The following is a 25,061-nucleotide window of genomic DNA, read 5'->3' on the forward strand; positions in this document are numbered from 1 at the left end:
TGGGGAACTTGTAGGTAGTTGCATTCCCACCCATCTACTGCCCAATCCTTTGAAGTATCAGAGTTAATACATTGGAGTGTCCTATTGAACTTGTTGCTGCATATCTGGTACATGGTTCACACTGCTAGAGTTGTGCGTCCATGATGCAGGGAGCGAATGTTTAAGGTGGTGGATAGCTATTTTGTCCTGGATGGTGTCGAACTTCTCGGGTGTTGCTTGAGAGACACACGTCAGGCAAGTGAAGAATATTCAATCGCATTCCTGATTTCTGCCTTATAGATGATGGACAGGGTTTCGAAAATGAAGATCGGGTTATTCACCGCAGAACTCCCAGCCTCTGACCTGTTGCTGCAGCCACATTATTTAAATAGATGTCCCAGTTCAGATTTCCATCAAGGATAAACCCCAGGATGTTGATAGTGGGGGATTCAGCGATGGTAATTTCATTTAATGTCAAAGGAATTTGGTTGGAATCTCCCTTATTGGAGAAAGTCATTGCCTGCTACCTTTGTGCCATGAATGTAACCTGCCACTCCTCAGCAAAACCATGGCTGTATTCTAAGTCTATCTGCATACGCGCCCGGACTGTTTCAGTATCTAAGGAGTCAAAACTGGTGCTGAACACTGTGCAGTTATCAGCTAATATCCCACTTCTGACCTTTTGATAAAGCGATAAGCTGAGGGCTCAGATATTATCCCGAGGAACTCCTTCAGCAATGCCCTGTGACTGAGATGATTGGCTTTCAACAACCACAACCATGTTCCTTTGTGCCAGATATGCCTCCAAACGGTGGAATGTTTTCCCTTTTTGATCAAGTGACTGCGGTTTTTCTCGAGATTCTTGATGTCACAACCGGTCAAGTGCTGTGTTGATGTCAACGGCATGCTTTCTCATCTCACCCCTTTAAAACAGAAATCACAGGCATCCTTCCATATGCAGTAGAAGATGGGCATACAGGAAGCACATCCATTTGAGATTAGTTTTTTTCTCATACGTTACCTTTATTGATGACTGAGGAGGCCAATTTTAGAGAGCTTACTTCTGTCACACGTGCTGCACATAAAGTCGTGTGTATGGTCGTTTTCTGTGTTACGAATAAGACTGGGAAGATTTAGTGGAGAGAACATTTTTCCCAAAATCTTATAGTCCCCGCTTTGCTGATGGTGTCGAAAGTTTTTGTTGGATTGACAAAAATAGGGTAAAGAACGTACAAAGCAGATGTTGTCCAGAGCAAATATTCCAACACAAACATTGCACTGCACATCAGATAACCCAGTCTGCCAGCAGATGAAGAATTTAAAGTGTCGGTTTTGTTTTTAGACAGTGTGATGTTTTTGAATCATGCACCTCTTGTTTTTAGACAGTGTGATGTTTTTGAATCATGCACCTCCTGTGGAACTGATCCTATTTTCCAATAGAGAAGGAGAAGGTCGTAAATATTCAGAAAGATAGCAATTGTTTTCACCACTTAACAGCCTTTCACGAAGTTAAATGATTTCATTCACCAATAACATCCGTTCATGAAGATGAATATATTGCAACATTAATCTCCAGGTTGCAGGCGTCAATGGCCAGGCCAGAATTTATTACTCATCGCTACTTGCCCTTGATAAGAACAAAGGACAATTAAGAGTACAGCACAGGAACAGGCCCTTCGCCCCTGCAAGCCTGTGCCGATCATGATACCCTAACTAAACTAAAGGAACCTTCTGTCCTTACTCCGACAGTACCCCTCGATTCCCTCTCTATTCATGTACCCATTAGTTGCCTTCTTGAACCGCTGCAGTCCCTGAGGTGTAGGTACAACCACAATGCTGTTAGGGAGGGTGTTCCCAGTGACAGTTAAGAAATGGTGATATATTTCCAAGTCAGGTTTATTAGTGAATTGGTGGGGAATTTCGAGGTGGTGATGTTCCTAGGTAAATGTTACGGTTGTCCTTCTAAATGGTAACTGTCAGTCGTATGGAATACGCTGCCGAAGGGTCCTTGGTGAGTTTCTAAAGTGCATCACATGGAAGATACACCATTTTTTTCCTGTTGAGTGAATGTCGATGGAGTGCATGCTAGCAACTGTTGTACCAATCAAGCAGGTCGACTTGCCCTAAATGGTAGTAATCTTCTTGAATGATATTTCAGCTGCACTCATCTAGCAAAGTGGTGATAATCCCATGACACTCCTGACTTGTGCCTTGTAGATGTTGGACACGTTTCGAGGAGGATACAGGAAGTGAGTTACTCACCACACGATTCCTAGCATATGACCCGATACCCGGAGCATTTCTATAGCTGGCGTCACTGGGAAGTTCAGGTTTTGTGGCCAGTTCCTAATTTCCCTTGAGAATGCAGTGCTGAGCCTTCTTCTTGAACCATTGCATTCCATACACATCGGTGGCTGGTCAGTGGTAACCCCCAAGATGTTTATAGTTGGGGATCCAGCGATTGTAATGCCATTGAATGTCAAGGGACGATGGTTTGATCCTCTTTGTTGGTGATGGTCAGTGCCTGACAATCCTGTTGCTCGAACATTACCAATAATCATAAATCATTAAGGACAAAAAACCATTTGCACTACCTGTCATCAATTCACAAAGCAAAATCATTATTTCACCAATTATTTTCAGCATTTTATTTGATAGAAAATGTAAATGCAACTTATTCAATATGATTTATTTCGATTATGTTGTACTGCTGTCACACTGACCTTCCTGTCAGCAAGGAATCAGATCTGTCCCAGAATTCAGTGGGAAATGGAATTAAATCAGCCCGAGGATACGGAGCAGCTACCCAGCAGCCTCTACGCTTCATTGACAAGTAATCACCTCATCATCCCACAGAAAGTCCTGGTATATAACTGGAATGTATGATTATTTTAAAGGTGACGGTGTAAATGATACTACCTGTACATAATGTGAAGTGATTGATCATAAAATCCCGAATCATTACTACGCTATTTTGGACAGCAATTTAACTCTTGTAACTGTCTAGTGAGTGCCACATTTTTTATGTTGCCACATTGTTACATTTTTTACCCTGTTACCTTCACTAATTCGAGTGAGGATTTGTTGAGTGATTTGTTGCACATGAAAGGATGTCATGTTCCATATACTACAATACTCCCTCCTCAACCCAATCATGTTCTCGTTTTCTAATTTGGATATGAAGATTTATCATCAGCAGAGAAAAGAACAATCAGTGCCAGAAGACAGTTCCCTCCTTTTGTTCGTGAGGTTCACCTTCTTAGTTCCCGATAACATAGGGTTCAATTTCACCTCGAAAATCTGGAAGGATTGAAAGAAATAGGCTGACGCAAATGAAAAAAAGAACCAGTTTCAATTGATGAAGTTGCTAAAACGAGTATGAGGATGTCGAACAGCATCTTTCAGGCCCATCTAACGAGGCATCGATCAGTCCTTTCACTGATTCCTCAATCAAGATATTCAGGCTTCCAACTATCATTCATTGTTGCATCAACGCTTTGGGGACATGACCTAACAGTAATGTCATTGGACCAGTGATACAGAGGCCCAAGCCAGTGATGTGAGGACACAGATGTATATCCGATCATGACAGCTGGTGGAATTTGAATTAAATTCATAAATATTGAATGCATACTAACTGCGACCATGGAGACTCTCTGATTTCCCAATGAAGGAAATCTTTCATCCCTACCTGATCTCACCAAAATGTGGCTCCATATTGGCAGCAATATAGCTGACTGTTCAACGTCTTCTGAAAAGCCCTAGCAAACTATTCAGTTCAAGATCAATTCGGCATAGGGAACGGATGTTGGTGCCGACGGTGAGTTCCACGACCCATGGAACATTAAAGGGATAGAAAACACAAATATACGTGTTTATGTAATACAACATGTATCCTCTCTCTGAGCCCTCTCTCACACTCTGCCTGTGTTTCTTTCTATCCATGCATCACAATGACCTGATGTGTTGCAGAGAATATCATTGTTGCTAATAGGATGCGAGAGAAGCGGAATAACTTTCCTTTCCTGAGAAGTGGGAACATTCATATAGGTTAACAACTTTGAAAAGGTAAATTGCCTCCAGTATTGTTGCTGGGTGGATTTGTTTACAAAAAGGCCCCATTGACAATGTGGATAGTTTGAAGATGGCCTGCAGCCAAGCGCTCAGTCCTGAGGAAACAGATTATTGATTTACTGAACAGTACCTCCAGATGCTTCCTGTAAATAACTCTGGGCATTTGGCAGCAACCTGGATTGCTGCCAAATACTGTGTGGGACGGATTAGCTTGAAGGTGAATGGAAAAAGAAATGGACAAGGCCATTTCAACAATAAATGTTTCATTATCACAGAAAGACAGCATTTTAAGTAGTATTCCTTCACATATTTTCAATGAATGCGTTATTCATAACACGATTAAATAGTTCAGAAAATAGTAGGATGACCGGATGGCATTTAATTTGTATAACTTTCAATTAAATGTCATTCCAATAATTAAAGCACGTTTGTGAACAACTTCATGAAATATGAGAGAGAGATGTTGATGGTCACAATCCACCAGCCCAATGAGATCAGTGAAATGGCAAAAAATTGAAATGAATAAAATTGAAAGAAAATCATAAAACTGCCCTGGATATCGGGGATTCCTGGAATATTCTGAACGCACCTCATTTAAACGGCAACGTCTCTGATACCTGATTAGCACCGTGTTCTGTTGTACAGTAAAATCTGATTTCTATTATTTACCAGTCCCTCTCATAGCTGCCATTGAATGGAGAAATTATCAGTTTGTATCCTGATTCAATGAAGGATGAAATATTTTTCTTTTGATATTGTGTGATATGCCGCAAAGTCCTGATATCCTGTGTCCCCCGTACCAGTGAATGTTAGACAGCCGGTGCCAATAAAATGAGCTGCAATGATTTGGATGCTGAAGGAGAAGCTTACTGATCACCGTGTCCTCTCTGATTCATTAGCTTTACTGCCAACCGTCGATGCCAATTTTATGTTTCTCCGTCAACTCACGGATTATCAGGCAGGCGGCTTCCTGATATCACTAGTTTCCGCAGGGGTGTCTTATGTTCAGCGGCATTTTGAGAAATGTCAGGACACACTTAATAATACCAGGAAATTCTTGTTATCTACAAGCCCAAATTGCACAATGATAGCCATCTGCACTCTAAATAGATTTTTTTAAAAATCTAGTTACTTAGTTACAGAAATCGATAATAATTCATCTGATCAATTAAGCTTTATTATTGTAATTTGACAGAGACCCGGAATTGTTGCAAAATAGACTGACGGTCCCTTTATTCTCTGAAAATGTAATTTATGAATTTTAGTTTTGTCTTCGTGTTAGGGGCGTGCACATAAATTGACGATATTAACAATGAAATTAGCTTTTTTATGAAGCGATGATGAACTGCAATAATACCATGAGAAATAATGGGCGCATTACATTCAGTCAAACAAATATCCCGATACAGATAAAATGTCCATTTTAATATTAACCTCTTGTAAATCTCGGAGTCCATTCTGTTGGGGTGTGGAAGGTGGGACGTGGATCCAGTCGCCGCCTCCAGCAGGGAATCAACAGGCGGCGCCTGGAAAGCCGCCCCCTTCTGCCGGGTATTTAAATGCCACTCACGGGACCGGAATCCTACAGTCCGGGAGCTGGTTTGTTCACTGAGTTCCTGACACAACCATTTCCCTAAAATGACCAGAAAGATGAGGTCGGCGATTTCTCCCAGTTTGTTGCTGACTTTCTTATCCGGTGAGTAGTTTTTTATTGTCCAAGTCTCTCACTGTTACTGTCTCATTGTTAGTCTATCTCTGGCATGTTCCAGAAACAGGAATCATTTCACCAGGATTAATTCTCGTGTTTTTTTAAATATATATTTACACAGGTGTCCAGTCGGAGGTTATCTTGACTCAGCCAGAAGCAGAGAGCGGGCGTCCCGGTGGCTCCCTGAGACTGACTTGTAAAACCAGCGGCTTCGATCTTGATCGTTACGTCATGCACTGGATCCGACAGGTTCCCGGACAGGGGCTGGAGTGGTTGGTTCACTACTATTCTCCATCGGATAAACGGTACTCCCCAATCCTTCAGAGCCGATTTACTGCGTCCAAAGACACTTCAAACAACTTTTTCGCTTTGACAATGAACAATCTGAAGATTGAAGACACCGCCAACTATTACTGTGCAAGACACAGCAGTGGTAGTGATTACCGGGTATCGGCGACTGGGGAAAAGGGACCATGGTGGTGGTGACTGTAGGTAAGAACCATGCATTTATTCGGTAACAGCTTCATTTATGTTTTTGTTCAATATTTTTATCTGTTTTACCTGTAATGTGGGTTTTGTGGAATCTGAACTGAGAAATTTTAGCAATGTGATTCTGCTGAAAAGGGGTTATGGAATTCATTCCTTTCTTGTGATTTGGTATTTATCTGCTGAGGATACTGTGTCGCTTATTTAGAAAATAATCTCCGATGGGATGTGGGATAATTCCAGAGTTTTATTGTTTTATTGTTCTACCTCCATTTGTTTCAAATCTCGGGCTCCAGATCTTTCCCTGGGTCTCGAGATTACTCGCCCAGTGAAAGTACCACTATGTCACCAGTTCCCCAAGCATCGTAAACCGTTTGGCGTTTTTACGAGGTTTAATCTAGTGTCATCTGATGGCTGCAGGTTGTACCATCAACAGTATAAGTATTTGTAAACTAACCCAATGTTAACAAAATATACTGAGGTTTCTATATTAATTTACTGTACCTGTCCCGCTTACCCACAATGCTGATATTTATGTTTTGCTAAACTATCCATTCACTTGGTAGCAGATGGATTTGGTAGATTCGAGATTGAGATTTCCTTGCAATGTTGCATTTGATTTTGCTGGAAATCAATTGTAGAATTGAACTGCTTCTAAATGAAACGTGTTTGAATCCCTCAGTGATATAATTTGGTGTTTTTTGCGATGAATAGATTGTGAGTTTGAATGAATTCGAATATGTAGAATTTTTGAAACGGTTTGGAGTTTCTGCGTTATTTAATCTAGGTGCCACTGAGCGGTTACAGGTTTTCTGTTTCATACAGAAAATATAAGCGTTTGAAACTGCTTGAAGCACGATTGTGGACAGTAAACAGGCTGTTAGTGCATTTATACATTTTCAATGATTAAACGAAGCCACCGTTTACGACGCTCGTTCACAACATAGTTTGGCGTTTGTGCAATATTTCATCTCGGTGTCATCCGATGGCGACAGGTTTTACCATCCACTTCAAATATTAATGCTTAAAATGTTTGATATATGAGCCAATATGAATAAAATGCGGTGAAGTTTCAAGACTAATTCGTCAGACATGTTCCACCTGCTCACAATACTATCGCTACTGTTAGTATCAAATTAATATAATTGAAAGAATCAAAATTCTGATCTTAAGAAATTTTCTGAGAGGTGGAAGTCGCTGGTAGTTAAGAAATTGTTCAGATGATTTTATTTGCTTTGTAGGAATGTTCAGACTGCATATCACTAGAGAGTGAAAAGAGGAAGCTTGAAATTTAAACAGATTGATTCAACTGCAAAAGGTTGAATTAACTTTGCATTTAATAATAACATCCTGTCTCTTGTCCATGTGCTATACACGAGACATAATTATAAGTGGAAACGATGACATGATCGAAGAACAGATTATACCTGAGCCTTATACTTGATTCATATTAAATATTTAATTGAACAACAAAATACAGTCTCAATTTGTTCATCATGCTTCAGTGCCACAGGCGATCTAATGAGTTGTTCTGATCAGGTTTTACAGTCATTAAACTGGATCATCTTCAATGGAACAATATAATTAATAAGATACAGCGATAGTCAGTGTTATTAACTCTAATAAACACTTTTATTCATGACAAACTGCTGAGATATCTATATTATATACAATGTTTAAAATATTGATTTTATGATTTACCAATGCGCTCAAAAATAAACATTTTTTATTTTTTGTAAGTTAAATCGGGACATATGGAGTAAAAGTACAAAAAGCAAAACATTCAAATGTGAATGAAGTTAAGCAAAAGTAACATACATGTCTCAATATTTCCATCCACTGTCTTGAAATGTATTGTTTAATACTGTTGAATTGTTTGGGTATTTTAATTAAACCCCAATTATTCCACAAAGTTCTAAGTAGAAACAATGTTTGGATTTTTGAAACCTACTTATTTAAATTATTTTCATTACAGTGTGCAAAGCAACTCATTGCAAAACTAACAGACGATTAATAATAAATTACAACATAATATTAGTACTGAGTAATTCAACATAAACAAGTTCCTACAATTGAGTTGTACACAGGTGCGCAAAATATCAAAAGATTTTACGAATTTTAGTTGCACCTGAAATTAACTTAGAAAACAATACTTTATTTATTTAGCTGTGCTCAGCTCAATAGGCTGTTTTGTTTTGATTATTTTTTTGAAAAACTTTAATTATGGAACCAGAGCAAATCAGTGGGTATCGGTTTGTAACATGAATATTTCCTGATGTGTTTAATTCTTACCATACCACTATGTCTTCGTTACGGACGCCCATTCAATACGAATCTGTTAGATTTGATGTGCTCCATTTCAGTCAAGCTACATTGTCCCAGTATTCGAGATTTCAGACGGACAACGAGACTCGACTGGAGTCTAGAAATGAATATCAGCTTATATTTAAAGTGGTTATTGATTTTTTTGTTATTGCAAGTTAACCATTGATCAATTAGAATCAAACGGTTTGAATGAAATTGGCTGATTAAACAGACCTATCTGCTCGGAGCTCGATTGGTGCACCGTTTGTGCGTGTCATGTTTCTGTGCGCGTCCTCACTTTCCTGACTGGTTGTGGACCTTCTGGTTTCTTCTCCTGTGCTTCAGGGAGTGAAAGTTGATCAACTTGTATCTGCGAGGAATGTGAAAGTGTGACTTGATGTTTGACCAGGCGCCTCAGAAATGAGATCCCGAACCCAGATTGTGACAGTCAGAAAGAACAATTCGGAAATGTCAGGCAGACTGTAGAAGAAGATTTGGTTATTTTTTACCAGCGATGTATCGGTCTTGGGAATGTTGAATTAGGAAGTACAGAGGGCGGTTTGTTTTATTTCAATCCTTCCTTTAGCAGTTTTTGGCCTATTTAATGGGGCAATGTTTATTTATTAGTATCGCAAGTAGGTTTAAATAAACATTGCAATGAAGTTACAGTGAAAAGCCCCTAGTGACCATTGTTCGGCTCCTGTTCGGATACACTGAGGGAAAATTTAGCATGGCCAATGCACCTAACCAACACGTCTTTCGAACTGTGGGAAGAAACCGGAGCAGCAGGAGGAAAGCGAAGCAGACACTAGTAGAACATGTATATTCCACATAGAGTCACCCAAGCCGGAAATCAAATCCGAGTCCCTGACGCGGTGAGCCAGCACTGATAACCACTGTACCACCGTGCTGCCAGTAGGGGTTTAATCAGTCTAGCACATTTTTAATCCAATCATGGAATTTTAGGGGGCTGGCTAGGCCAGAGCTTGTTGTCTATACCTAACTACCTTTTGGAAAAAATGCTTATGTTTCGCCTCCTTGAACTGCTGCAGTCCACGTGGTGTGCGAACACTCACAATTTTATGGACGGGAGTTCCAGGATTTTGACCAAGCGGCAGTGAAGGAACGGCGCTCTATTTACAAGTGCAAATGGTCAGTGGTTTGGAGGGGAACTTGCAGCTGCTCCCAATATCTGATACACCTGTACTTCTTGGTGACGAAAATTGTGGGTGTGGGAGACACTGTAGAAGGGGTTCTGGCAAGTTGCTGCAGTGCATCTTGTACATGTTATACAGTGCTGCCATGTGCGTCCTGGTGGAGAGGATGAATGTTCAAGACGGTGACAGGGGGCTAGTTTGTGGGCTTCTTTGTCCTGGACAGTACCGAATTTCTGAGAGTTTCCCGCGTTTCACTTATTGAGCCAAGTGGAAATTATCAAATCACAGACCTGCTTTGCAGGCAGCAAAATCCTTTTGGGCGAAGTGGATTGGATTACTCATAACCGGATTCCAAGCTTCTGACTGTGTCTTGTAGCTGTTGCATTTCTAACGAAACTGAATTGAACACTCCCGCGGGCATATCTCATGGGACAATGTAGTGGGAGTTACATTTTACATCAAAGCAATCTTGTACCTCGAGAGCAGCAGAGGACAGGAGCTTTTGCATGAAGGAATGTGAATTTGTTCCCAGTTTTAAACGGAATCAGCATCGAACTAACTAGTTGTGAGTTCCCGAGCCCGATAAATAGAAATGAAATTTTCACTTTCTCAGGTAAAATGATGCACGTTAATTGATCTGAGCAAGATTTCTCAACTAAATGCATTAATTTGAATGAAGTAATTCTATTGAAGAACTTTGAGTGTTAGAAATTCATTGACTATAAGTGAGCTGAGCTTCAGCACAATGTCAGAATAAACAGTATCAGGAAGTGACAGTAACTCTCCAGAGAGTGGAGCCTGGTCTGATCTGATGGGAAGTTGCCAGTTATTCTGACAACTTAAATAGATAATGACGAGACTCCCACTCCATATATCCATCATAATGAATAAATGTTTCAAAATGTAATATTGTTCTTTTACACATTTCATGAGTCATGAGTGAGCTGGAGTGAGATCCAATTGTCTAACTCTGTTACAAATCAGTGAACAGCATTTCTGTGAAAGATTTAAATGTTTATCCAACCCATGGCCATGTTGTGCTCAGTTACTCACCCCACTCACTGTGAGAGTGGGAGAGTTTGATTGGAGTGTGAGACTGATTGAGAATATTGAGACTGGGAGTGAGCCAGGCAAAGACGTACACACATTACACGCACGCACGCATGCTCTCTCTCCCCACCATATATCTCTCAGATACACAAACCACTTTCAAAAACACCTCTCTCTCTCTCTCTCTCTCTCACACACACACACACACACACAGGTTTCCCTCTTACACACAGAAAACCCATATATACCAACGCTCTTCCATAAATTCTCTCACACACCCACACACAAACTCACTCTCTCACACAGTCTTTCTCTTACACACACACACACACACACACACAGAGAAGTACTCTCGCTCTCCCATACACTTTCTCACACACCCACATATGATCGCACTCTCACACACTGTCCCTCACACAGCCTCTCTCTCAAACACAGTCTCTCATACACACACACCCCCACACAAAAACACGCACACAAATACACATGGTTTATCTCCCTTACACATATAGACAATAAGAAGTCTCACAACACCAGGTCAAAATCCAACAGATTTGTTTGGAATCAGGAGTTTCGGAGCACTGCTCCTTCATCAGGTGAGCTGGTGATTCCAAATAAACCTGTTGGACTTTAACCTGGTGCTGTGAGACTTCTTACTGTGCCCAGCCCAGTCCAACGCCGGCATTTCCACATTATGGCAGACAGACATGTTCTCTCACACACAAATTCCCACTCTCGCACACATATTCTTTCTCTCACACACAGTGTCACATATGCGCGCTCTCTCATGCACTCATTCTCTCATAAGCTCTCTCTCATCTGAAAACTTTCTCAAAACCACTGTCTCTGGCAAACACACTCCATTTCTCTCTTTGACAGGAACACTCTGTCATACACACAGTATTTCCCACACGATCTCCCTCACACAACTCTCTCGCACAGTCACTCGCTCACACACTCTATCTCTCACACACAAAAGCAGTCTCTCTCTCACACACTCACACAAACAAATTATCTCACATACAGAATCTTGCGCTCAAACACACATTCCTTTCTCTCTCAACAACGCATTTTCACGAACATTCTCTCAAATGTTTTCTCAGACATTCACACACGCACTTTGTCACACACACAGATTCTCTCCCCTTCATATTCTCACACACACTCCCTCACACATTCATACTTACTCTCACACACACTCTCTCTCTCTCTCACGCACACTCGATTTCGCAAATTCTCTCCCTCACACTTTGTCTCTCTGTCGCACACATAATTTCTTTCACACAAACAGTCGCTCATATATGCACACTCTATCTTATGCTGATAGTTTATCATGTGCACACCCTCGCTCTCTCACACACAATCATTGTCTCGCAAGTACAGACACTCTCACACACAGTCCCTATATCTCAAATACAGACACTCTCAAACACACTCCCTATCTCTCAAACAGAGGCACTCTCAAACACACTTTCACATTCACAACCGCTCTTCAAAAACACACATTCTTTCTCTTTCACACACTCTCTCTCTCACACATACTGACGTTCACACACTCTCTTACACAAAATTGCCTCTCCTTCTCAATCACTCGCACATAATCACTGTCTGACATACACTCTTGCTCACGCACACCCTCACGCAGGCATCTCTCTCATTCATACACATCTGCTGTCGCTCTCACCCACATTCAAACATGAACTTTATTGCTCTCTCTCTCTTTCTCTCACGCACAAACACACACACACACACACGCATGCACCCACACACTGCCCACACTTTCCCTTCAACACACAGATGAGAGTGACTGTCCTTGACAGCATTTGACAGAGTGTGGCATCAAAATAGCCATGCAAACTGGAGCCAATGGGAGTCAGAAGAAACATTCTCCTCTGGTTGGAGACATACCTGCCATAATGGAAGATGTATTAGGTAGTTGGAGGGCAATTATCTCAGCTCCTGGACCTCACTGCGGGAGTTCCTCGAGATAGTGTCCAGGGCTCAACCATCTACAAGGACAGCAGATACGTGGGAACATCAAAAACTGGAAATACCCCGACAAGCCTTTCATCATTCTGACTTGGAAACATATCACCGTTCCTTCACTGTGGCTGGTTCAAATCCTGTAACTGCCTCCTGACTGAAGTTGTTGAAGAAGGCAGCTCACTAAAATCTTCACAATTATGGATCGGAAATAAATGTTGGCATAGCCAGCGGCTCCCACATCACAGGAAAAAAAACACATTATCTGACATCGGACCTGGAGTAACTGGGAATGATCATTCACTCATGCATGCTCATTCACCTCTCTCACTCGCCCATCCTCACTCACCCACACTCATTCACCCACCATCGCTCACACACACTCACCCGCACTAATCCACCCGCACTTAGTTACCCTTACACACTCACCCACACTCACTCGCCCTCATTCACATTTGCGCTCTCATTCTCACTTACCTAACCTCACTTACCTACCCTCACTCACCGACTCACCCAAACTCACTCGCCCTCATTCATCCTCATCCACCCTCAATCACTTACCGTCACTCACTCTCCCTCGAACACCCTCACTCACTCACCCTCCCTCACACACTCACCCTCACTGTCACACCCACGCTCACTCACCCACCTCACTCACTCACAATCATTTGCTCGCATCACTCAACCTCACAAATTTACCCATCCTCACTCACGCTCACTCACTCTCCCTCATCACTCACCGTCAGTCATTTGCCACTTTCATTCACTCACCCTCGACCACAGGCACTCACCCATTGTCAGATACTCACCCACCCTCACACACTCAGTCTGACAAGTCCACCCTCACTCACTGACACACAATCTCTCACTCTCAGTCACTTATTCGGTGGGGGATGTGTGCCTGCAATGAGAGAGGAAGAAAGAACTGAAGAGAGGTCGGAAGACAAGTGATGCCAATTGCGGGAGCATGACCAGGGAATGCAGAGAGCTGGAGGGAAGTGCATGGGTCTCATGAACAGGGAAAACAGTAAAGAGCCGGGGGTGGGGGAAGCACCCATTGTCAGAGGAGGCCAGAGGAAATGGCAGAGAGCCTGTTGGAAAGTGCAAAGAGCCGGGGGAAAAAGCAGAAGGAGACAGCAGAAAGGAGAGAAAGCTGCTGATTGGAAAGAGCCAACGTGGAGTTAACACCACAGTCAGCCCGTCCATGAACTTGCTGTCTCTACTCTTTCTTTTGGGGAGTGGGGCTGCTGAGGGGGAGAGAGGAGGGAGAATCAGTCAGTTTCAAAACAGACAACTTCCAAAGCTGCAACAATATAAAGGAAGAGACAACCTCTTCATCACAAAGTACTGTTGATTGAGAAACAACTAGTGGCTGAAAAAATATAGAAAATCTCTGCTCTTCTCTTTAATCCCATACAATGTACATCATTCAGATAACATCAAAATATCATTTTATTGTGCTTTGATAGAGACGGGGAAAGAAATGTGTGTTTCTACAGAGGGAACACACAAGTGATGATTCCCAAAAGATAGAACTAATAGAATCTCAAATGTAGGTGTAAGTTTAAATGCATAAGTATAACAATAAGTTTTATAACTGTATGCATATTGTAAGTTGTGTGATATCTTAATCACAATTGACAGATTCTAACTTGTTCAATCGGCCATTCTTTTCCAGTGACACACTCTCCGCCTATTCTCTACGGACTGGTCTCCTCCTGTCAGCAACACAACACCGACGGTTCCGTCACCTACGGCTGTTTGGCGATGGACTACTCTCCAGAGGTCACCAAACTGACCTGGAAGAAAAATGGGCAGCCGATCGCCACTGGGTTTCAGACTTACCCGTCAGTGAGAAACACGCAGGGAACCTACACCTTGATCAGCCAGTTAACCATCACCGAGTCAGAGGGAGAATGCAGCAAAATCAACTGTGAGGTTCAACACAGCGGCTCAGACAAGAGAACTGAAATGCCATGTACGTTTTGTGGAACCAGGGGAAAAGAGAACTGCTATGACAAAACTGTATTGGGCCTTGGTTAAAACTCATTTATAGTAGTCTGCATAGTCCTGACCCCTGGAAAATCCAGGTCTATTGACTGCAAATGAATTGTTAAAATAAAATGCCTTTTATTTGTTGTTAATTTCTCCTACAATAAATGACTAACATAAGTTTTTTGAAGGTTCTAAAGATGACATCACTCCAACCGTTATCCTCACCGTGAGTTCCAGTGAAGAAATCAAACGCAGGGAATTGGCAACCATCGTCTGTTCAATCATCGATTTCTATCCAAGATCTATCACAGTGAAGTGGCTGAAGAATGGACAGTCCATGGATTCAATAATTGTCAGCTCCCCCGCCTGGGAAGCGAACGGAAACTTCTCAGCGAGCAGTCTGCTGACAGTCTCCCCTGGGGAATGGTTTAGCAAAGCAGTCTATACCTGCCAGGTCACTCATCAAGGGCTCACCCAAAGTCGAAACATCACCACATCTTCGGGTAAGAGACGCAAATCAAGAAGCAATGAATCATTTTGCAGTCCGAAGATAATCAAAATCAGAATTTCATTGAAGTTCGTATAAAGTACAGAAAAACCTTTACTTTACTGTACTTCCTGAGATCAGGAAAGGTATATTTGCATTGGGAATACTGCAATGCTGATTCATTAGACTGATACAGGCCGAACGAGTTGAATAATGAGAATAATTTGCACACAAGAAGCTGGTTTTCCGTCGTGTAGAAAAGAGTAAAGGTGATGGTCAGTGGTTGATACCTGGGAGTTGATTTATTCCCATTTAGAGATTGAAGACTGAATATTGCTGTCTTGATTCTGAAGATTGGGTTGATTTTCATTTTCCATTCCCAGATTCTTCCCACTGCACTGATTCCACAGTGACGATTCTGCAACCATCAATAGAACAGGTCTTACTGGAGGCGACTGTTACCTTAACCTGCATCATTTCTAATGCTCCTTATGGAGTCAACGTGTCCTGGATCCGAGAAAAGAAGTATCTGAAATCAGAGATTGCCGAAAAAACGGGAGAGGATCCTGACAGCGTGGTCAGCAACTTAAACATCTCGACACAAGCCTGGCTGAGTGGGGCTCTGTTTGAATGCGTGGTAAACCATCAGGATCTGCCCACTCCTTTAAGAAGTTTCATCCACAAGGAAGAAGGTAAGTAGAGAGAATGAAGCGATAAGTGAGTCTCTGTGTCTATTTCAAGTGTAAGTGTAAAAGTCAATATTTATTATTCAGTGTGTTTCTGGTCTAACCTGATTCGTAACTCAACCAACTAAACAGTCAGGGTCTATAAAATTGTTTTAGAGTGGAAATTGATAAATTGATGAATGAACGATGAATGAAAGGTGGTGATATTAAGTTGAGATGGAGTCACACCGCGCATCATACAACACAGGGGCAGAAACCGGCCATTCAGTCCATGGAAATGCCGATTCCGACATTCAATAAATTGATGATTAATCTGATATGGTTATTCTCCACTCCACTTTCCCACCTTCTCCCCATAATCCGCTATTCCCTTATTGATTACTAATCTGTCCACATCAGCCTTCAACACATTTAACGATTCACTACAGCCCTCTGCGGTAAAGAATTCCATAGATTCACTACCTCCGAGAGAACAAGTTCTTCCTCATCGCTCTTCAATAGGTGACCCCCTTATTATGAGATTATGTGCCTCTGACCCTATACTTTCCCACAAGGGTGGGAGTAACTCCTCAGCATCTACCCTCTCAAGCCCCTTCGGAGAATTCTCTGCTTCTCAATAAGGTCTCCTCTCATTCTGCTGTACTCCAGTGACAACAGATCCAAATTATTCAACCGCTCCTCATATGAAAATCGATTCTGACCCAGGATCAACCTCGTGAACCTTCTGTGCCCTGCCTCCAATGCCAGTATATATTTACTTTTAAAAAGGGAACATCTTCACGGTGCATCAGGTTTGATCCCACTGGTGCCTTTATCATTTCAGCAAGACGTCTCTATTTTTATTCTCCATTCCTTTTGAAACAATAAAGAAAAAAGAAAATTACAGCACAGGAACAGGCCCTTCGGCCCTCCAAGCCTGCACCGACCATGCTGCCCGACTGAACTAAAACCCTCTACCGTTCCGGAGACCATATCCCTCTATTCTCATCCTATTCATGTATTTGTCCATACACCCCTTAAATGTAAGTATCGTATCTGCTTCCACGACCTCCCCCGACAGCAAGTTCCAGGCACCCACCACCCTCTGTGTAAAAAACTCGCCTCGTCCATCTCCATTAAACCCTATCCCTCGTACCTTAAACCTATGCCCCCTAATAATTGACTCTTCCAGCCTGGGAAAAAGCTTCTGACTATCCACTCTGTCCATGCCACTTAATCTGTTAGACTTCCATCAGGTCGCCCCTCAACCTCCGTCGTTCCAGTGAGAATAAACCAAGTTTCTCCAACCTCTTCTCATAGCTAATGCCCTCCAAAACAGGCAACATCATGGTAAATATTGTCTGTACCCACTCCAAAGTCTCCAAATCCTTCTGGTAGTGTGGAGACCAGAATTGAACACTATATTCCAAGTGCGGCCTAACTAAGGTTCTATAAAGCTGCAACATGACTTGCCAATTTTTAAACTCAGTGCCCCGGCCGATGAAGGCAAACATGCCGTATACCTTCTTGACTACCTTATCTACCTGCGTTGCCACTTTCAGTGACCTGTGTACCTGTACACCCAGAGCCCTCTGCTTATCAATACTCTTAAGGGTCCTGCCATTTACTGTTTCTTTCCTCTCTATATTAGACCTTTCAAAATGTATTGCCTCCCATTTGCATTACGTCACAATGATTAACATTCCACTTGAATTATATTTTACCTGTTCAACAGGAATCCTAGATTTCAGTAAATTAAGTACAATGATCCCTATATCTCATGTTGCAACAGTTTCTGCTGTTTTTCTCCATCGGAACGACACGGTAGCACAGTGGTTAGCACTGCTGCTTCACAGCTCCTGGGATCTGTGTTCGATTTCCGGCTTGGATCACCGTCTGTGTGGAGTTTGCACATTCTCCTCGTGTCTCCGTGGGTTTCCTCCGGGTGCTCCGGTTTCCTCCCACAGTCTAAAGATGTGCGGGTTAGTTTGATTGGCCATGCTAAAATTGCCCCTTCGTGTCCTGGTTAGAGGGATTAGCGGGTAAATATGTCGGGATGTGGGGATAGGGCCTGGGTGGGATTGTCGTCGGTGCAGACTCGATGGGCCGAATGGTCTCTTTCTGCACTGTAGGATTTCTATGATCTAAATAATATTCACCCCTTTATTTTCCCTATCAAAGTGAATAAATTTACATTGTCCTACATTATATTCCATCTGCCAAGTTTTGTCCACTTACCATCCTTACTATTTGCCTTCCCAACTCTTTTTGCTTCATCGGCAAACTTGGCAAGTATACATCCAACTACCTTGACTCCCTCATGTCTATAAATCATAAATAATGATGGTCCCAGCATTGGTACCGGTGGCACTTCACTAGTTACAGTTTACCATCCTGAAAATGCCCCCCGATCCAAACTCTCCATCTTCTATTAGTTAGTCTATCCTCTATTCATGCTAATAATCTATCACCAACAGCATGGGTTCCTTTCTTATTAATTAGCCTGTTGTGTGGTTCCTTTTTTTAAGTCGCAGTATATTATGTCTACTGGTTCCCCTCACACCCCTCCGAGTAAGATGGGAAGAGTCTAGTGTGGAGTAAAACACTGACACAGAGCAGTTGGGTCAAATGACCTGTTTCTGTGCTGTTAACTTTCTGAAACTTTCTAATTCAATCCACCATGTTCCACAGAAAAGTATATCCACGTCTGCTCCGAGCTGGGAAACGGAACAGATTAAAAAGTGGAAAATTGAAACCATTACGATCCAGAGCAAATCAAATTTCTCTCATATCTAACCAGCAGTTTCATTGTCTCTGGAGTTCTCCACTTTATTGACATTTATTGTACATTTTCTGCAGATCCACAACCATGGGAACCGTCCGTCTCTGTCCTCCTGCCCTCGGCAGAAGAAATCGCCGCTCAGAAATTCGTCTCCCTCAGCTGCTTAGTCAGTGGTTTCTCGCCTCGAGAAATCTTCGTCAAGTGGAACGTTAATGACAAGCCGGTGAATCCCGGGAACTACAAGAATACCGAGGTGATGGCGGAGAACGGCAATAGCTCCTTCTTCATGTACAGCCTGTTATCCATTGCAGCGGAGGATTGGGCCAGCGGCGCTTCTTACTCCTGTATGGTGGGACATGAAGCCATCCCCTTGAAGATCATCAACAGAACAGTTGATAAATCCAGCGGTAAACCCAGTTTTGTGAACATTTCCCTTGCACTGATGGACACTGTTAATTCATGTTATTGAGAATCAATCGGTTACATTTCGAACTGCAATAAAAATAATAAAGGGCTTTTCCTCCAACCTAATTTAAATACACAATCGCTTCATTAGTTGTATTTCTGCTTTGCTAATGTTAGAACTATTTAGTTAGGGTGGGATATTTACAAATCTCGGACCCATGTCTTGTGGAACCAGTGAACCCAGCTCAGAGACACCATGGGTTTGACACATTCATTTCAAGATTTTGCAAAATAACTTCACCAACTTTCCTCCCGCTGAGGATAAATCCGACAATTTCAACATTTCTGACAAACAAGCACAGCATTTAGATCTCGGTGTTCCTGCTTCTCTCATTGTCCATGCCATTACCCATTGGTGCCAGCTTTAAGCTGCTGCATCACACCCACTGGGAACTGAAGTGAGGGCAACACAGAAACATGGAGGAACAATCCCCATCCAAGAGCGGGAGGAGGAAATTGTTAACACACTGGATTCTCTCTCTCCCAACGGAGAGTCAGGAGTGTGACAATAATTAACCTACTATACCCCCACTTCCCAAAAAAGGGAGACAAGGGGCATTAGTCAATCCACTGTAAACCCACTTCCTCAATAAAGGGAGTGGGAGGGGGAGCATTAAGCATCAGTTAAAATTCAAGCAGTGCAGAAGGAGGCCAATCGGCCCACCGAACCTGCCCCGACAACAATCCCACCCAGACCCAATCCCCGTAACCGAACTCCTCTCCGACAGTAAGGGGCAAATTTGCATGGCCAACAAACCCGCACATCTTTGGACTGTGAGGAGAATTCGGAGCACCCAGAGGAAACCCACACAGGCACGGGGAGAGTATGCCAACTCCATACAGACAATGACCCAAAGCCGGAATTGAACTCGCGTCCCTGGCGCTGTGAGGCAGCAATGCGAAACGTTCATCCAAGGCACCCCAGATCCCCAACAAAGAATGTTGGAGGGGGAGCAGTTAATTCACTCTACCTGCACTTCCCCGACATAGGGAGGGAGGGGAACAGTATTTAATCCACTGCAACTCCACTCCTCCAATAAAGAGAGGGAAACAGTAGGTAATCCAGTGCACACCCACACCTCCAACAGAGAATGGCGGTAAAATGATCACAGACGCACACGCAAAAACTTAACACTGAAAGAGATGGACACACAATTGCATGCACACAGATGCAGATACAAACGCACACTCCAATGAATGCATACAACGACACACACTGAAATATGCAGAAAATACACACACATACATGCAAATGCACAAATGTGCACTGACGCAGCGCACAAACACATAAGACATGGACCCACAAACACGCAGATACATACAAATACACATACTCAGGCACGCAGATACATGCAAACAAACATGGATACATATAAAACAGACAAGATGACTTACGGAAGGTCATGGAATGCAAATGCCAACAAGATGACAGAATATGGATATAAATATGCATGATTTCCTACACATATCTAGCCATACAGACCAATGTCAACAGACTACACATGGACACACAAATAGGTAGATCAACAGACAGCAAAACGTTCAGAAACACAAATATAGACGCAATCGTTAACATGCTGATACTCAAGAGAACATGCTCGTATTTTAACACGCCCTATTTATTATCTCAATATCTGTGCGTCAGTAATCATCACATTAGTTTATGCTGCCATACATGTGCTTCGACGTGCCCTCACTAGTGTTATCTACTCTCTGGCTCATTGATCAATACACAAGAAACATAGAAACATAGAAAATGGAACTCGGAGTAGGCCATCCAGTCTTTCGAGCCTGCAGCGCCATTCATTTAGGTCATGGTTGATCATCAAATCCAGTATCCCGATCCCGACTTTTCTCCATATCCCATATCCCTTGATCCCTTGGCAATAAGGGTTATGTCTAATTTCTACTTGAGCATGAACGTACACATTTGTAGACATGAGACATAAACGTATATTTTTTAAAAACATGGTTATTAAGATCTGAGCGGCACGGTGCAATAGCTCAATGGTTAGCAATGCTGACTCACAGCGCCAGGGACATCTGTACGATTCCCGACTTGGGTCACTGTCTGTGCAGAGTCTGCACGTTCTCCCGGTGTCTGCGTGGGTTTCCTCCGGGTGCCCCTGTTTCCTCCCACAGTCCGAAAGACGTTCGGGCTAGATACATTGGCCATGCTAAGTTCTCTCTCATTGTACCCAAATAGCCGGAATGTGGCGACTCGGGGATTTTCACAGTAACTTCATTTGTGTTAATGTAAGCCTACTTAGAAACATAGAAACATAGAAACCCTACAGTACAGAAAGAGGCCATTCGGCCCATGAGTCTGCACCGACCACAATCCCACCCAGGCCCCATCCCCATATCCCTACATATTTTACCCATTACTCCCTCTAACCGACGCATCTCAGGACACTAAGGGGCAATTTCTTAGCATGGCCAATCAACCTAACCCGCCCATCTTTCGACTTGTAACAATAATAAATACACCTTAAACGTACTAACACATAAGCAAACACAAACACATACACAGGAAAAGCATCAATGTAATAAACAGATCTATGACAAAAAACATTTTAACACATATATGAGCAGGCATGAACGCAGAAACATGCATTGATACGGACACAAATAAATAAACAGACTTCAACACACGAAAAGACGCACACACATTGACAGAAAAGCAGAATATACACACAGAAATTACAAAGCAATACTCATTGGCACAAGGTCACACAGAAACACATGCACATGGGCACACAAACAAATCGTAATGCAAAGCGTTGCACACACTTAAACAAACGCAAACACACAAATACAAAGGCCAGGCTATTGTTGAAAGTATAATTCAAGTTATTTTTGAGCAGACATGTTCTCCAATAATTGTTTCTATAACAAAATAATTCAACAAATACACTGAACAACGTTCTTGGTGAGAAACTGATATAAGTTCATGACAAGTGTTTCCATCATAAATAAGCAAATAAGGTGGGAACTCACATTCGAGCTCTTAAACAGCAACATTTACAGTTTACAAATATACAGATCAGCGAATCTCCCTTAAAACCCACCATAATATTCTCCAGGAATAGATTGCACGAAATGGTTCGAAAATGAACTAATACTGAAGAAAGGTTGTCATATTTTCCAATATATATTGTAAAAGGAATGCAAAGGAAGAACAGGTGTGGAGACAGTTACAGATTTCGGTGACTGAGTGTCACGAAATTTGCAGTAGATATACAATGAAAACGTAATCCGAGAATAAATTAATAGCTTACGAAGGAGAATATGAAACATAACAGTAAGATATAGTGGATAAATAAAGCAATCTAATTCTGTTTCCTCGGCTGTGACCCCATATATACCACAGACCGCATCTGGATTGAAGACAATGAGGATGATAACAACAACATCTGGACAACCGCTTCCACATTCGTCGTCCTATTCTGCCTGAGCATGTCCTACAGCGCTGGTGTCACTCTGGTGAAGGTGAGAATATTCAATTTACTCACACTTCAAACAGACAGAAGCCGTTTGAGAAACCTCTAAATGATTAATTGATTAAAAACTCTAATAATGTCCCAGATCATAAACAACCGCTTCATTATCTTTCCTCATTTTTACAGATCAAGTGATCGACTGAATTTTGGACGCTGTAGATTTCCCACAGCTGATTATTAAGATTTCTGCATGGCACAAATATATTATCTGCTCTTGGTCACTCTAACAGTAAAATTCTCTCAATTTATCTTTCAGTATTTCTAACTCAGGCAATCGTGGCCGGTATTTCTGCTTTTCAGTCTGGAAATTTACGAGATAAATGTTGTAAATTAAATGTATCTCGTAGTTTCCCCTACATTTCATGTATAAATAATTACCTTTTCGTATTCGTTATATACAATTGTTTCCTTTTCTTTATGTTGAGATCCTGTTTTTTTTTCTTTTTGGTGTCTGTTACAGTTGTACATATGTTAGGCAGCTCAGAGCACACGTGCTCTTTTCTCAATATGGAAATCAATCGTTTTGTTCTCTTCTGTGAACGTGAAAAAAATCGTTTCTGTAAAATGTTCTCTGAATTTTTTAAATAAATCTTGAATGAAAAATGAACAAATTATCACTTTGCCAAACTCCTTTCCCCATCAGGCAAAATGGATGTCCATCCTTGTCTCCAATCTGTGCTTCAAACCAAATCTCTCAGAGTAAAATATCATTCTCTTCCCCACTGCACGAGGCACCCTGTCCAAGTATAAGGATCTCCCACACCACAACTCAGTCTTGTGCAATCTCTCAGGGAGAAGTGGAACATTGAGACACACAATTAGAAAAAAGTCCAGCAGAGGGCGTTTCAGCTTTACGAGAGTTTCAGCATTGGGATATTGACTCGCTCTCAGTGAATATATGCCAGATACTTACTTTTATGCCGAACATAAATAGACATTCATGATTGCAACCCAGTTCAGTGCAACCAAATATAGCTACTTGAATAGGCATCTACGGAACTATGGCACAAAGTTCCTCAGCAACAGCACTGGTAGGCACTCTCGGTGTTGGCATTCTCAATAAAACATTCCCCTCTAAAACATTTTCACCATTGAGAGCAGAACGGTAAAATGCACTGCAGTGTTTTACCTATGTGACGTATGATGCGACAATGACCATGCTCCAATGTCAGCTGCAGGTTCCTATCAGTCAATGCTTTTACATTTTTAAAAAATCTTCTTGCCTGAATATCATAAAACCATAAAATCCCTACAGTGCAGAAGGAGGCCATTTGGCCCACTGAACCTGCACCGACTCCCCGACAACAATCCCACTCAAGCACTGTCCCCGGAACCCCACATATTCAGCCCGCTAATCCCCTTAACCTACACACATATCTTGGGACACTAAGGGGCAAGTTAGCTTGGCCAATCCACCTAACCTGCACATCTTTGGGGTTTGGAGTGAAACAGCAGCACCGGGAGGAACTTCCTATTACTGGAAAAGATAGATATGCTACACATCCTCTTTCACCATATTAATAGTCCCGAGAGACCACAGCAGTTTAAACGGCTGCACACCCCCTCTCCTTCTCAAGGGTAATTAGGAATGGAGTTGAAATCTAGATTTCCCAGTAACGCTGACATTACTTCATGTATTAATAATAATTAAAGCCCGTGAGAGGAATTTCACTGCAGTCATGGTTATCACTACGCTGATAGTGGAGGAAAATCCGTGAAAACAAAGTGACAAACTCATTCAAAAATTATTTACTTTCTTTAGTACAATTATGGTGGGTGAAGTCGGTAAATATACTTCTTGAGGCTGGTATGAGTCAAAATACAGTCACGCTTTATTCTCACAAGCTTGAGGGAGAACCTGACCCCTTGAAAGCGGAAGCCAAAGTTCTCTCTGAACACAAGAAGCGTGGACATTTATACATCAGGATTCCCAATACAAGCCATACAGCAAAGTCCAGTTAGCAGTCCTTGATCATAAATTATTGTTCCTGTAACAGCTTCTGATAGTCTCTGGATCATGGTTAGAGACTATTTGGTATCCTTGGGTCATAAAGCACAATTCTCCTGGTTGTTGCAGTCAAGGTGCCACCTCTGGTCCCCTGCTCTTCCCGCAGCCTTTCCTTTGAAGTGACTGTGTACGATTGCAGCTGTTCCAGTGGGAGTCCTCCTGCAAACGGCCATTCTCGCAATCTACCATTTGATAGCTGCTTCCTTTGTTTAAATCATAGACAAGCCTACGGGAAAGAAAGACTAACATCTATATTTAACTGGCTGTTTTATCAGAATGATATAAACAAGCGAGGGAACCATGAACAAATGGCTTGTGCTACTAAAAGTTAAAGATGAAAGACATGAACAAATGGCTTATACTACTACCAGGAGCAATATAAACAAAGGGGAGACTAGCCATAAGGAAGGGTTAT

At 42.1% G+C, this 25,061-nt stretch overlaps 1 gene segment (V, D, J or C); it reads left to right on the forward strand.

Moving 5' to 3' along the window:
• The first annotated feature begins 5,661 nt into the window (after positions 1-5,661).
• LOC144480726 (Ig heavy chain C region-like) lies at positions 5,662-19,139 on the forward strand. The segment is given in 6 exon segments: positions 5,662-5,749; positions 5,883-6,253; positions 14,420-14,719; positions 14,925-15,239; positions 15,607-15,915; positions 18,748-19,139. Coding segments are annotated over 5 exon segments (1,335 nt in total).
• The last annotated feature ends 5,922 nt before the right edge of the window (positions 19,140-25,061 follow it).

The sequence above is a fragment of the Mustelus asterias genome, chromosome 30 (assembly GCF_964213995.1).
Source record: "Mustelus asterias chromosome 30, sMusAst1.hap1.1, whole genome shotgun sequence".
In the NCBI taxonomy this organism is placed as follows: domain Eukaryota; kingdom Metazoa; phylum Chordata; class Chondrichthyes; order Carcharhiniformes; family Triakidae; genus Mustelus; species Mustelus asterias.